Here is a 15,953-nt window from a genome sequence, read left to right as displayed (position 1 = left end):
AGAAGGCATTATCTAGATGCCAATTGATGTCCCCTCGCTCCCTGAGAACGACATAGGCGCTCCCAGGCCTAACGTTAGACCTTGAACAATACCAGATGTCACACAGCTTTTTACTGTGAGAAAACATGGGGCTGAAGAATGGAATGTCGATAACAGCATTTCGCAACATACTGGATGCCAATTGTGCACGTGTTGTTGTTTTGAGTGATTTGCAAAGTGGCATGGGTGGATTGAGAGATGAATCCATGTTGAAGGATTTCTTGTTAGTTAGAAAGGAAGGGATGAGCCTATCCATGACTCCGGTGAGCGTCAGCAACCAATGAAAAGACAATGAAGACATCACTCAAGAGTAGCATTCCATACAGCAATACAGGGCTCCCAGCAAATAAGCTACTTTCAATGTATAATATATAATAAGGTGTCTGCTAGCCATGAGTTTCTCTCACCTTTTCAATCTGGATACTCTGCGTGGCCCTTGGTTAGACAGGGTGGGGAAAAATCACAGGGAGGCTGACAACACAACCAACCCTCTGCAGTGTGTGCGGGCAGGTGTGCTTTCAGATAAGGAGCAGCTAGTGGAATTAAACCCTGCCTGGTAGAAGACAGAGGAGCTGTGAGACTCATTCCCCGAAGGACAACACAATCCATGTGCATGTAGAGCCTGAAAATCATTCTGAGCACAAGGATACAGTACATTGAATAGTAGTGCCCCACACAATCTCATGAGTGATCATATCGTTTAAGTCATTTACTTTTCTCCGTTGCTTTTGAAGATATCTGGTCATGGAAACATATCCCAAAACGTGACAATGTACAACAGATCCCTGGTTTCGGTGCTGTGGCTTAACTGAGAAAGATATGACATTTGCAAGAATGCAGTGACGCAAAACAACTTAGGGGACATATAGTGCCCCCTACTGACCCAACAATTACCACCCCCAAAGACAATCAGCAGGTAAAGGAACAGTCCTGGGCCCAGATGCTACTGTTCTAACGGTTAACTTAGCCTGAAGACGCTTTTGGGAAACTGGGCCCAGACATGTTTACTCAGTTGCAATGTTTTTAAGTCTGAGCAAAAGGTTTGCAGTCAAATTGGGGAGCCAGAGGCATACAACAATACATTTTTATATAAAAACATCAACACAATATATGTATATAGATGAGCAGTAGTGTACTTGAAAGGTCAAGAAACCCCCCATTTATTACATAGCGATGCACTGTACAGTTTTGTATAAAAGTACGACGCCTAATATCTTGTCAGAAAATACAAGCCAAACTGGACATATATAAATCATATATAAAATTATAAAACGTCTGTTACATCGTTTCATCGCCATTTGAGAACGTAAATACGGTATACATGAATGTAGGCTGTGACACCATAGTCACTTTCTTTTTGTTGTCCTATCCTTGCGACACATTGATTAGCAATTGATTAGTGATCAGCTGGTAACAGTTGCGAGCTCAAAGCATCATAGCAGGTACTACTTTCTTTGAAGGAAAGTGTTGGAGGGAAAGTCGTTTTCAGTGCAATGCAAAAGATACACATCGCAGTGTTGCCTGATGATGCCTCGGACATAACATGAAAACAGAACATTCTAGTGTGATATGGACATATAAAAAAATCCTTCTTTTTCATTTTGTACATTTTATACAGCTCATATAAAACATTATCCCAATAGCGTACTGCAAAAGGCTATGCAACTGTCTCTCGTATAGTTGCCTCCAGTTTCTTTGGGAGTGGCTCTCTTCTCTCTTCAATATTGATGACGGGCTTCCGACAGTTCTGTCCCTGATCAAGGTATAACTTAGCGTACACTGGGTTGGAGTAGTTCATGGCCTGGGGGGGGGGGGAAAGCACAACAACCCAAGGAGAGTATTACTTTTACACTAAACATGACCCGGATGAGCTAATAACCATTTCATAGGCCAGCATGATTTCAATTAGATTCATTATTTATTAAAGTATCTCGTATCTTTCAGATGCCCAGCAACAATTGACAGTGTTAATGTGAATAAAGTATTTTGCAGTAAGTCCAGAGCCTATTGTTGCTTAACAAGGCAAGACAAGGACACTGTCGCTGACATCCCACCAGGTGACTGTAGACAACCTCTAGCCATGTGGAACACCAGCAGATGGTTTCTTTCAATTATAAAACTGGGTGGTTCGAGCCCTGAATGCTGATTGCCTGACAGCAGTGGTATACCAGACCATTTACCATGGGTATGACAAAACATGTATTATTACTGCACTAATTCCGTTGGTAATCAGTTTGTAACAGCAATAAGGCACCTCAGGGGTTTGTGGTATACGGTCTACATACAGTACCACACCCCATCGGGCCATATTGCTTAATTATAACACATATTACACACATTCTGGAGGAAGCCTTTACCGTAGCTTTCATGAATACAACATGAGATCCTGGATTGTCTCATAAACCTACTAGGAACCCAATGGCCTTGGCTTTGTATCAATATACAGTAGGCTTTTATACAGCATTTCTCCCAGAGAGGACAGTAAATTCACAAGGAGTTTACCTGTCCAGGAAGGATCTCCTTAGGGAGATGATGTACTCTGTCAGGGTGAACTGACAGAGTGTGCAGGTGACTAGACCTCACACCAACACACCAACCCTACAACACATAATGACCACATTAACATCACACACCAACACAACCATTACAGTTTAACCTTCCAGAATAGAATACAATAAATCTTTGCCTATTGGCTACATGCCAATATACACACTGGCACAACACCGAATCAATGTATTGGGCATGCGTTCTCTGTAGCATGCTAGTGTGGGTCTTGCGTAGCCCTTGTTAGTAACTCAGGGAAAAGAGAGGATACAGGAGTAAGCGTTTCCAGACCTTGTGTGGGTCCAGGGTGAAGCTTGGCTGAAGGTGATTCCCAGCATCAGAGTGATTGTCGTGGTCCACCTCATACATGTTGTACGAGGGGTTACCGATCTCTACGTTTAGCCCACCATTCACCATGGGCTGCCGCTGGACTATTTTCCCCCTGTAAATCATAACGTTGATGGAGGTTAGGAGAGCATTATAAACCTTCATGACTGCTTACTACATTTAGCCCACCATTCACCATGGGCTGCCGCTGGACTATTTTCCCCCTGTAAATCATAACATTGATGGAGGTTAGGAGAGCATTATAAACCTTCATGACTGCTTACTACGTTTAGCCCACCATTCACCATGGGCTGCCGCTGGACTATTTTCCCCCTGTAAATCATAACATTGATGGAGGTTAGGAGAGCATTATAAACCTTCATGACTGCTTACTACGTTTAGCCCACCATTCACCATGGGCTGCCGCTGGACTATTTTCCCCCTGTAAATCATAACATTGATGGAGGTTAGGAGAGCATTATAAACCTTCCTGACTGCTTACTACGATGCGCATGACCATTAATCCCACAACAGAACATGTACAGTGCCTTCGGAAAGTATCCAGACCTCTTGACTTTTTCTGCATTTTGTTACGTTAGTCTTATTCCACAATGGATTCAATAAATAAAATTCCTCATAAATCTACACACAATAACCCACAATGACAAAGTGAAAACAAGTTGGTAAAAAACAAAAATACCTTATTTACCTAAGTATTCAGACCCTTTGCTATGAGACACGAAATTGAGGGTCCTGTTTCCATTGATCATCCTTGAGATGTTTCTACAACTTTATTGGAGTCCACCTATGGTAATATTCAACTGATTGGACATGATTTGGAAAGGCACACAGCCGTCTATATAAGGTCCCACAGTTGGCAGTGCATGTCAGAGCAATAACCAAGCCATGAGGTCGTAGAAATTGTCCGTAGATCTCCGAGACAGGATTGTGTCGAGGCACAGATCTGGGGAAGGGTAACAAAACATTTCTGCAGCATGGAAGGTCTCCAAGAACACAGTGGCCTCCATCAGTCTTAAATGGAAGAACCAAGACTCTTCCAAAGCTGGCCACCCGGCCAAACTGAGCAATCGAGGGAGAAGGGCCTTGGTTAGGGAGGTGACCAAGAACCCGATGGTCACTCTGACAGAGCTCCAGAGTTCCTCTGTGGAGATGGGAGAACCTTCCAGAAGGTCAACCATCTCTGCAGCAATCCACCAATCAGGCCTTTATGGTAGAGTGGCCAGACGGGAGCCAATCCTCAGTAAAAGGCACATGACAGCCAACTTGGAGTTTGTCAAAAGGCACCTAAAGACTCTCAGACCATGAGAAACAAGATTCTCTGGTCTGATGAAACAAAGATTGAACTCTTTGGCCTGAATGCCACGTGTGGAGGAAACCTGGCACCCTCCCTACAATGAAACGTGGTGGTGGCAGCATCATGCTGTGGGGATGTTTTTCAGCAGCAGGGACTGGGAGACTAGTCAGGATCGAGGCAAAAATGAACATAGCAAAGTACAGATAGATCCTTGATGATAACCTGCTCCAGAGTGCTCAGGACCACAGAGGTGAAGGTTCACCTTCCAACAGGACAACGACCCTAAGCACACAGCCAAGACAACACAGGAGAGGCTTCGGGACAAGTCTCTGAATGTCCCTGTGTTGCCCAGCCAGAGTCCGGACTATAACCTGATCGAACAACTCTGGAGAGACCAGAAAATACTCCCAAAGTGTTCCAGGCTTGTAACGTCATACCAAAGAAGACTTGAGGCTTTAATCGCTGCCAAAGGTGCTTCAACAATGTTCTGAGTAAAGGGTCTGAATACTTAAATAAATGTGATATTTCAGTTTTACATTTAAAAAAATGTGCAAACACTTCTAAAAACCTGTTTTTGCTTCATCATTATTGGGTATTGTGTGTAAATTGATGAGGGGAAAAAAACGACTTAATCAATTTAAGGCTGTAACCTAACAAAACGTGGAAAATGTCAAAGGGTCTGAATACTTTCCGAAGGCACTGTATGTAGTATGAAGTGACTGGGTATCTTTTGGAATCTGTCTACATAGAAGTAAAGACATACCTTTGCTTCCTCTTGCATATGAAAACACCAAAGGCCATGGTAGTGATGAGAATCACCAGCAGAACCAGTGGGACAATGATGGCCATGCTTCCTGTAAACACACAGATCAAACTTTTAGAGTTAAACAGGTTCAATACGTAACATACTTCCCTCCTCTCTGTAGTGCAACAATACAATATGTTAACATCAAAAAAGCTTCAGGGGTTGGAAAAATTACTTTCCAACAAGGTTCTATATATGGAGACTGCATTTCTATGGCTCTGCTAAAGTTAAAAGTCAGTCCATGGAGGTAAAAGGCTCAGTCTGCACAGTTAAGCCTTGAGAGCAAGTCGACAGTGAAATTTCAGACTGCAGACCAAGATGAAATACCAATCTCTGGGAGGGTAGGGTGGTTCAAAGAGTCTGAAAAGGTCTCCAAATCCAGACAATAGCACTTTTAGAAGTGAAAATAGACTGTATTTTTCTTGTAGGATTTTGTGTCTATGTTTGTGTGTGTGAATGTGTGTGTGTCTGTACAGATGCAGGATCTTAATTTGAGCCAGTTTGCTACAACAGGAAATTAATCCTGCAGCAACAGGAAATATGAATTATCACCTGGATTATAATTAATGGTAATTTTTGTAGGGGTTTATACATTTTCCGTAGTGGACATCAAACTTTAGAAGCCTTTTTAAACTCAAATACACCACAAGTTTGCACATTCTAAGCAACAAAATAGTGATCAAATGAAGATCTTACATCTGTATGTTTGTGAGAGAGAGTGAGCGAGCAAACAAGCGAGAGAGAGAGAGAGAGTCTCTTCACAACTCTTTCCAATAACTACTCACCCCCACTGATGTTGCCAGACAGACTGTTCTTGGGGGCAGGTCTCTCACACTGTGTACCTGACCAATCAGCTGGACACCTAGAAAAGTCGCAATGAGTGTGATTAGCTGTCTGTTGGTCAAACCAAATCTCTTTAACAAGAAGGCTATGGTGTACACACACTATAGCGGTCTTAATTAGGGAGGACGGGCTCGTGGTAATGACTGTATCAAATACATCAAACACATGGTTTCCAGGTGTGCCGTTCCGGCCCTTATTATGAGCCGCCCTCCCCTCAGCAGTCTCCTGTGACACGCACACACATCTCTTAATTTCATCTCCTCATTTGGTAAAGTCTCAGGGAACATGCATGCATAATTCATTCCCTCATCGAGTGAAGGAAAATAAGCATAATCTCACACGAAGTCTGCATCCCAAATGGGACCCTTTTCCCTTGATTTTGCACTACTTTTGACCAGGGACCATATGAATCTGGTCAAAAGTGGCACACTATGTAAGGAATAGGGTGCCATATGGGACCCATCAAGGTTTGGATGTAATCCAGAGACAATGATCCATTACTACTTTTCTCATTCCCCTCCCTTGCCTAGAGGAGAGTAAGACATGCAATTACGCTATATGTAATCTGACAAGGGGGACCGCATGATGATGAAATGATATTAGCTCATATTAAATAGACTGTAAGCAGCATTTAATCAAACTTTCATTAGAGGGACTGTGGCTCACTGCAGGTACCACATGAATCATAGTCCTGAAGGGCATGACAGCTTGTAGCTGACCTATATAAATCACACCACTGGTTGCTTGGGAATATGCTTAGCTGCAGAAAGTTGTTCTCGATCACTTAGAGACTTCGTTATTGTCCTGTTTTCACTGCATGCGTTGAGAGGCTAGGGCAAAGAGAGAAACGTAAGGCGTGTCTGTGCTGTGAATGAGGGAACGAGGAACATGTGCTGTAAGGGGTTCTATTGTACAATATGTTAGACAACAGACAGAGACAGAGGTACTGGTGAGATTCTGAGTCGGGGAGTGATGTACAGAGTGGACGCTGCTGGATAGTGAGAGAGTGAGGGCTGGTCTCGGAAATGGCAGGAGAGGAGGAGGGAAGGAGATGAGGAGAGGAGGAAGGTGGGGAAGGGAGCCAGGGAAGAGAGGAGGGGTAAAAGTCAGACCTACTTGCACTGGGGTTTGTTTAAGGCGGTTAACGTGCAAATCCCTTTATTCTGACAGTAGTTATCACATGGATTGGCCCGCTGGTCACAGCGCTGGTTCAAGAACCCAGGCGTGCAGCTGCAGCACAGAGAAATTATCGCCACATGAACGAATCATATATTGAGGAACACAGAGACAGTCTGCATCTGAAATGGCACCCTATTCTTTATATAATGCACTCCTTTTGACCAGGGCCCACATATGGAATAGGGTGCCATTTTGGACACATAGATCAAATAAGGTAGAGCACAACACATTCTCACAGACCACCAGCTCGGGCCATTGGAGGATACGGAGTATGAAATCGAACAGATGGAGCTAGGCTCTATTTCATCCTAGTGTTTCCATAGGATGTGTGCGTGTTCAGGTGAGAAAGCAAAGCATTATGGCAAGCAATCCATCTAATGTCACACCAAGTGGGAGCAAAATAGGTTCAACTGCAGGAATAGCCCCAGATTGTTGTTTGAGATCTATAGAAGGACACACACTACGGGTCAAATGTTTTAGAACACCTACTCGTTCAAGGGTTTTTCCTTATTTTTTAAACTAATTTCTACATTGTAGAACAATAGTGAATACATCAAAACTATCAAATAACACATATGGAATCATGTAGTAACCAAAAAAAGTGTTAAACAAATCAAAATATATTGTATATAAATATATTTTACACTTCAAATAGCCAGACTTTGCCTTGATGACAGCTTTGCACACGCTTGGTATTCTCTCAACCAGCTTAATGAGGTAGTCACCTGGAATAATTTCACTTAACAGGCGTGCCTTGATAAAAGTTCATTTGTGGTATTTCTTTCCTTCTTAATGCGTTTGAGCCAATCGGTGTTGTGTTTTGACAAGGTAGGGGGGTATACAGAAGATACCCCTATTTGGTAAAAGACCAAGTCCATATTATGGCAAGAACGGAACAAATAAGCAAAGACAAATGACAGTCCATCATTACTTTAAGACATGAAGGTCAGTCAATACGGAACATTTCAAGAACTTTGAAAGTCTCTTCAAGTACAGTAGCAAAAAACATCAAGCTCTACGATGGAACTGGCTCTCACGAGGACCACCACAGGAAAGGAAGACCCAGAGTTACCTCTGCTACAGGATAAGTTCAATAGAGTTACCAGTCTGAGAAATTGCAGCCCAAATAAATGTTTCAGAGTTCAAGTAACAGAAACATCTCAACATCAACTGCTCAGAGGAGACTGAGTGAATCAGGCTTTCATGCTCTAATTGCTCTAATTGCTGCGAAGAAACCACTACTAAAGGACACCAATAAGAAGAAGATACTTTCTTGGGCCAAGAAACACAAGCAATCGACATTAGACAGGTGGAAATTTGACATTTTTTGGTTCCACCAGCCATATCTTTGTGAGACGCGGTGTAGGTAAACGGATGATCTCCGCATGTGTATTTCCCACCGTAAAGCATGGAGGAGGAGGAGGTGTGATGGTGTTGGGGTGCTTTGCTGATGACACTGTCTGTGATTTATTTAGAATTCAAGGAACACTTAACCAGCATGGCTACCACAGCATTCTGCAGCGATTCGCCATCCCATCTTCAAGGGCTTAGTGGGAATATAATTTGTTTTTCAACAGGACAATGACCCAACAGACCTCCAGGCTGTGTAAGGGCTATTTTGCCAAGAAGGAGAGTGATGGAGTGACCTGGCCTCCACAATCACCCGCCCTCAATCCAATTGAAATGGTTTGGTATGAGTCAGACCACAGAGTGAAGGAAAAGCAGCCAACATGTGCTCAGCATATGTGGGAACTCCTTCAAGACTGTTGGAAAAGCATCATGAAGCTGGTTGAGAGAATGCCAAGAGTGTGCAAAGCTGTCATCAATGCAAAAGGGGGGCTATTTGAAGAATCTCAACTATACTTTGATTTATTTAACACTTTGTTTGGTTACTACACGACTCCATATGTGTTATTTCAGAGTTTTGATGTCTTCACTATTATTCTACAATGTAGAAAATAGTCCAAATAAAGAAAAACCCTTGAATGAGTAGGTGTTCTAAAACATTTTGACCGGTAGTGTAAAGCCCTCTAGGTACGTGTTGTCTTTCTCCACCACCAATATCTAACAATATCTAGGCATACTGTTTATTAAAGCTAGAATCCTTAATTGAAACAATAACAAAGCTGCACCCCACCTCTGTTTTGGTAATAGGCTGAGGGGTGGGCCTGGAGAAATGTAACCACTCTCAAATTGATAGACAGAGCTACGGATGCAAGGGCTGGCCGTCCATGATATCCCAATTATAGTTTAACAATGTTTTATGGATACACAGTGTTTGTTTACATTTACATTGTTTACAAGCATTTGGAGTAAAATAAGTTTACATTTTGGGTTCTGATTGGGTAGGACAGTTGAACTAAGCTCATGAGGCATTTATACGTTATATTATTCAAGAATCTTTAGGTTGAGTTGAGTTTATTCATTCGACCATTTTACAAAACAAGCACACAAAAGATTTGAAAAAGCCGTACATGCACATGAATAAAATCATGGAGGATAACGCATAATAATGTGTGGGACTTATTTCCATTGTGGTCCTCTTGAATCAATGGGTATATATTATTAATTTGTCTATATAGACTGTATAATACTGAATACGATTAATCCCAAAAGTAAAAAATTAAAAATGGATGACGCAACTAAGGATTGATCAACTTTGAAAAGCCTCCTGTGAGTGATGCCAGCCCTAGAAACAAACACAACCAAATGCCTCTGTGTACTTGAATGTAGGAGGTCATACAATTTGCAAGAGAGAAAGGAAAACTGAAACCCTTTTCTCTTGGAAAAAAAATGTGGAAATAAGCCACCTCAGGGTGAGACCTCATTGTCTTCTACAACGTTCCCATTTTAGTATCCTGGGTCTAATCCCGTCTCTACTACAGTACTCGCTCAGCAAAACCACACAACCACTTTCAATACCACTAATTGTACTGCATCAGTGCTGTGTGTGTGTGATACAACTGAAAGCAGAATGAAGACGAAACACAATGGCTGCGTTTACACAGGCAGCCCAATTCGGATCTTTTGCCACTAGTTGATGATGACAACGAACGATGACAACCTACTCAGTTGAAAGAAATATCATCAAAGAAATACAAAAACAAATGTGCTGACTTACTGGCAGAACGGCAGGCTGGTCTCAGGGTCTTGGTGACAGGTTCCTCCGTTGTAACAGTATCCATCACACAGTTGACAGGTGGCTGCCACTCTGCCATTACTGCAGCTGTAAGGACAGGAAAGGAATATGGCAATGACTTCATAAAGTGTTGCAAAGCACATTTAGAACGCATGAATAAAATGACGCAAGGCCTGAACCATGGAGACAGGAGAATTCTGACATGTGGCAGCATCCACAGAAATATAATTACTAGAACGGATATTCCTTTCAAGTGACTGTTCTGTGATGGGTGCCAGTCAAATGTTCCATTCTAGTAATTCTATTCGGTATCACTTTATTTAGATATCGCTAGCGTATCAGTAACATTTCAACTAAATATCAAATCCCTAAGCCCTGTTCTAACCCTAAACTAATCCTTACACTAACCCCTGTTCTAACCCAAAACTAATCCTTCCTCTAACCCCTGTTCTAACCCTAAACTAATCCTTACTCTAACCCCTGTTCTAACCCTAAACTAAATCCTTACTCTAACCCCTGTTCTAACCCCAAACTAATCCTTACTCTAACCCCTGTTCTAACCCTAAACTAATCCTTACTCTAACCCCTGTTCTAACCCAAAACTAATCCTTCCTCTAACCCCTGTTCTAACCCAAAACTAATCCTTCCTCTAACCCCTGTTCTAACCCAAAACTAATCCTTCCTCTAACCCCTGTTCTAACCCTAAACGAATCCTTACTCTAACCCCTGTTCTAACCCTAAACGAATCCTTACTCTAACCCCTGTTCTAACCCTAAACTAATCCTTCCTCTAACCCCTGTTCTAACCCTAAACTAATCCTTACTCTAACCCCTGTCCTCTAACCCCTGTTCTAACCCTAAACTAATCCTTACTCTAACCCCTGTTCTAACCCTAAACTAATCCTTACTCTAACCCCTGTTCTAACCCTAAACTAATCCTTACTCTAACCCCTGTTCTAACCCTAAACTAATCCTTACTCTAACCCCTGTTCTAACCCTAAACTAATCCTTACTCTAACCCCTCTAACCCTAAACTAATCCTTACACTAACCCCTGTTCTAACCCTAAACTAATCCTTACTCTAACCCCTGTTCTAACCCTAAACTAATCCTTAAACCCTAACCCTAAACTAATCCTTACTCTAACCCCTGTTCTAACCATAAACTAATCCTTACTCTAACCCCTGTTCTAACCATAAACTAATCCTTACTCTAACCCCTGTTCTAACCATAAACTAATCCTTACTCTAACCCCTGTTCTAACCATAAACTAATCCTTACTCTAACCCCTGTTCTAACCCTAACATCTGCAAGCAGTTGCTTATCAACAGATAGTCCATCTTTACAGATGGTCATACTGTCTGGACTATCCATATCAAGTGTGACCTATTCTACTCAGATGATACTCACTTGCAGGACACGTTGTCTGTCTCCGGGTTGACAATACACGGTGCCCCTCGACACTGGAGACATCTGTCCACTTCACACTTCACTCCCTCATATCTGGTTGAACACACACACTCCACATGGCTCTTGCTCGACAGAGTACAAGCCTTCGAATTGGCACAGTAGTGATGGCAGATATCTGGAACCAAGGTGGAGGTAAACAAGCTTCTTTATTTCACGTGTTACGTTCCTGGCCTTCCACTGTATCAATCAGTGCAACATCTATTTGTTCAGCCCTTGATATTGAGCCATTGCAAGCAAGCAGCTTTTGAAGTGAATCTGAATGCCACATGTAATATGGATTGATTGCTTGTCCTAAAACAGGCCAATCTTAGTGTGTGTGTGTGTGTGTGTGTGTGTGTGTGTGTGTGTGTGTGTGTGTGTGTGTGTGTGTGTGTGTGTGTGTGTGTGTGTGTGTGTGTGTGTGTGTGTGTGTGTGTGTGTGTGTGTGTGTGTGTGTATCTGACTCACGGTGGAGACAACGCTCCCCAGTGTACTCGGCCATACAGCGACACACTGGCTGGTTCCCCCTGCTGACGTCACAGGTGCCCCCATTCAGACAGTAGTTGTCACACACCTTCCTCTCACAGACCGGCCCTGTGAACCCCACAGCACAACGACATGTAGGCCTCCCTAAGAGATATTGAGAGAGAGAGAGAGAGAGAGAGAGAGAGAGAGAGAGACATAGATGGATGGAGGTAGGGAGAGAAAGAGGGAGGGAGGGAGGGAGGGAGAGGGAGGGAGGGAGGGAAATAAGAGAGGAGAGAGAGCGAGAATGAGGAGGAGGGAGGAAGAGAGAGAGAGGGGGGGGTGGTAGTTTGATTTATTTGACAATCTATTGAAATTGGCTCCAAATTCTGTAGCTGATATAAATATAATCACAAGCATGTCCTCTGTCCAACGTCATAATGGAAAAGCAAGCAAACAAAAGGCAGATGTGATTTCTCCCACATTTCATTTGAGAGATTCAAAACCCAATTCCCATCCAAGGTGATGTCCACAAAGAGACCCCCAAGGTCCAATGTTTTCTAAACAGCCATGTCTATTTGCACTGGAAGGATTTTAACTGGTTTCACACTGGTCCCTATGACCGCTTGGAGAGCTTACATCTGAAACACAACAATCTGCTGCCCGCTCCTGACTGGGATGAACAGAAACTTTCTGCGTGTGTCTGAAGTTCTTCCCCCTGATGTTCCATCTGTCAGCTCAGAGGTAAGTTGTCACTGATGTCGCCATGCCAACGCTAACACTGAACTGTTCTTTCACGCCTAAATATTTGACCACCTCATTTCCTCCCAAAAATGTCATCGGAAGAGAAAGAAAAGAGAGAAACTTGATCCATGCCATTTATTTATATCTCCACCTCTCAATGATTTATTCTGAAGAGAGAGAGAGAGAAAAAAAAAACCTTGCTCTGCATTTACTGTAACGGAACCTGGACTTTGGGGACTTTAAATGTGTTTTAACAACTGTTCAAATATAGATAGCAATGCCAGACGTGAAGCGTGCCGTGCATATTCATGGTGGCACTGACGTCTTCGCTAATGCAATACCAAAGTGGGGCCATACATAGTGTATTTTTCAGATACATCTATAGCTTTCATCTCTCAGGGGTAGTCAAACGAAGGGGTTTTAACTGCACTTTCGTATGGCTCCCTGACACTGGGAAGCACTGGCACAAATGCTCACCAATGTCCCATCAACAACTACACAAAGCAGGAGATTCAAACTCATTCCATGGGGTGTCTGCTGGTTTGAGTTATTTCCATTAGATTGGTGTCCAATTAAGATCTAGACAACCAGGTGTGGGGAGTTCCTTACTAATCAGTGACCTTAATTGATCCATCTAGTACAGCAGAGGAGTGAACCTGCAGACACTCTGCCCTCCATGGAATACGTTTGACACATGTGACGCAGAGCGATAGTTATTTAGAAGCAGATTATCAATCATGAAGCCAGAAGTTGTCACAGCAGAACTGGCATCTGTGGGAAGGATCTCATTGGCTGACAGGACAGGGGCCTTGGTCCCAACCAGGTCCCAACGCTCATTTCCCATAGTCACGGATGGATGAGCGCCCTCTCCTGTCCTGGAGGTCCCAGTGGAAGATCAGGGAGCACACACACACACACACACACACACACACACACACACACACACACACACACACACACACACACACACACACACACACACACACACACACACACACACACACACACACACACACACACACACACACACACACACACACACACGTAGCAGAAGAGGCTTACCTATGGAAGAGCCTGAGCATGTGCCCCCGTTCTGACAGTAGTCTTTACAGTGGTCGACTTCACAGCGCTCCCCGGAGAAATTTGGCCAGCAGTAACATCGCAGCTCCCCCTTCTCGTTGGTGATGCATCGCCCTCCGTTCTCGCAGGCAGGGTGACACATTTCTCCTGAAAGCAAATGATGTAGGCCCACGTGTTAAGATTAAAACCATGGCAACCTTGACCTGCTCCCATTAATATCTAACGAGTAGATTAATCCACCTTTCTAAAAGGCTGGAACTCAAATGGGCTGTACTGACTGTTCTATGCAGGACTGCTTGCATGGTACCTTCACTTTCACTCCAATTTACTCAGCATAGGAAAGATATATATGAAAGATCTAGTCTCAGTTGGAGGTGGATCAAATGAAAGTATTGCAGGGTGACCAGGCCTACTGTACTGAGATGTTAGTGTCCCTGCAGCCTACTGTACTGAGATGTTAGTGTCCCTGCAGCCTACTGTACTGAGATGTTAGTGTCCCTGCAGCCTACTGTACTGAGATGTTAGTGTCCCTGCAGCCTACTGTACTGAGATGTTAGTGTCCCTACAGCCTACTGTACTGAGATGTTAGTGTCCCTACAGCCTACTGTACTGAGATGTTAGTGTCCCTGCAGCCTACTGTACTGAGATGTTAGTGTCCCTGCAGCCTACTGTACTGAGATGTTAGTGTCCCTGCAGCCTACTGTACTGTCCCTGCAGCCTACTGTACTGAGATGTTAGTGTCCCTGCAGCCTACTGTACTGAGATGTTAGTGTCCCTACAGCCTACTGTACTGAGATGTTAGTGTCCCTACAGCCTACTGTACTGAGATGTTAGTGTCCCTGCAGCCTACTGTACTGAGATGTTAGTGTCCCTGCAGCCTACTGTACTGAGATGTTAGTGTCCCTGCAGCCTACTGTACTGAGATGTTAGTGTCCCTGCAGCCTACTGTACTGAGATGTTAGTGCCCCTGCAGCCTACTGTACTGAGATGTTAGTGTCCCTGCAGCCTACTGTACCCTGCAGATGTTAGACGTGTCCCTGCAGCCTACTGTACTGAGATGTTAGCCTGTCCCTGCAGCCTACTGTACTGAGATGTTAGTGTCCCTGCAGCCTACTGTACTGAGATGTTAGTGTCCCTGCAGCCTACTGTACTGAGATGTTAGTGTCCCTGCAGCCTACTGTACTGAGATGTTAGTGTCCCTGCAGCCTACTGTACTGAGATGTTAGGGTCCCTGCAGCCTACTGTACTGAGATGTTAGTGTCCCTGCAGCCTACTGTACTGAGATGTTAGTGTCCCTGCAGCCTACTGTACTGAGATTTTAGTGTCCCTACAGCCTACTGTACTGAGATGTTAGTGTCCCTGCAGCCTACTGTATTGAGATGTTAGTGTCCCTGCAGCCTACTGTTCTGATATGTTAGTGTCCCTGCAGCCTACTGTTCTGAGATGTTAATGTCCTTTCTCATTGCATAGCTAGCTGGTTGACAGGAAGGCGTATTATACCGAACACTTTGGTGTCTTAATGTACCTGATGTGTTAGTGTCCCTGCAGTCTACTGTTCTGGGATGTTAGTGTCCCTGCAGTCTACTGTTCTGGGATGTTAGTGTCCCTGCAGTCTACCGTTCTGGGATGTTAGTGTCCCTGCAGTCTACTGTTCTGAGATGTTAGTGTCCCTTCTCATTGCATAGCTAGCTGGTTGACAGGAAGGCGTATTATACCGAACACATTGGTGTCTTAATGTACCTGATGTGTTGGTGTCCCTGCAAGTCCTGTTTACTAGCGTGGTCCCCTCAGGACAGAAACAGCTGGCTCCAGCAGGGTTGAGCAGACACAGGAAATCACAGTCCATCCTTAGGCACGGATTGGACACTGACACGTCCAATGGGATAAAGGTTAGAAAGCAGGATGTGTGAGTTTGTGGAGTGTAGCACATAGACGACTGTGCTCCGCACCACTGTGTTGTTTGTGGGGACCTGGCTGGTTGCAGTAGGTGTGGAATGCACAGACAACACACAATACACTATGTAAC

The 15,953-nt window shown here is 43.8% G+C and overlaps 1 protein-coding gene across 1 annotated transcript in view; it reads right to left on the bottom strand.

Moving 5' to 3' along the window:
• Window positions 1-1,176: 1,176 nt before the first annotated feature.
• Window positions 1,177-15,953, bottom strand: part of LOC124011234 (low-density lipoprotein receptor-related protein 1B-like) — a 196,180-nt gene continuing 181,403 nt past the window's right edge. Inside the window, exons 80-89 of the mRNA XM_046324387.1 lie at window positions 15,668-15,793; window positions 13,910-14,074; window positions 12,107-12,268; window positions 11,600-11,774; window positions 10,174-10,278; window positions 5,816-5,892; window positions 4,989-5,079; window positions 2,875-3,025; window positions 2,542-2,637; window positions 1,177-1,840 (exon numbers count right to left, since the gene is read on the bottom strand). Coding sequence (XP_046180343.1) covers window positions 1,697-1,840; window positions 2,542-2,637; window positions 2,875-3,025; window positions 4,989-5,079; window positions 5,816-5,892; window positions 10,174-10,278; window positions 11,600-11,774; window positions 12,107-12,268; window positions 13,910-14,074; window positions 15,668-15,793 — 1,292 coding nt within the window. The 3' untranslated portion in view covers window positions 1,177-1,696. The remainder of the gene's footprint in view (window positions 1,841-2,541; window positions 2,638-2,874; window positions 3,026-4,988; window positions 5,080-5,815; window positions 5,893-10,173; window positions 10,279-11,599; window positions 11,775-12,106; window positions 12,269-13,909; window positions 14,075-15,667; window positions 15,794-15,953) is intronic.

Source organism: Oncorhynchus gorbuscha, linkage group LG23 (genome assembly GCF_021184085.1).
Source record: "Oncorhynchus gorbuscha isolate QuinsamMale2020 ecotype Even-year linkage group LG23, OgorEven_v1.0, whole genome shotgun sequence".
NCBI classification, from domain to species: Eukaryota; Metazoa; Chordata; class Actinopteri; order Salmoniformes; family Salmonidae; genus Oncorhynchus; species Oncorhynchus gorbuscha.
This window is presented reverse-complemented; position numbering and strand designations above follow the sequence as displayed.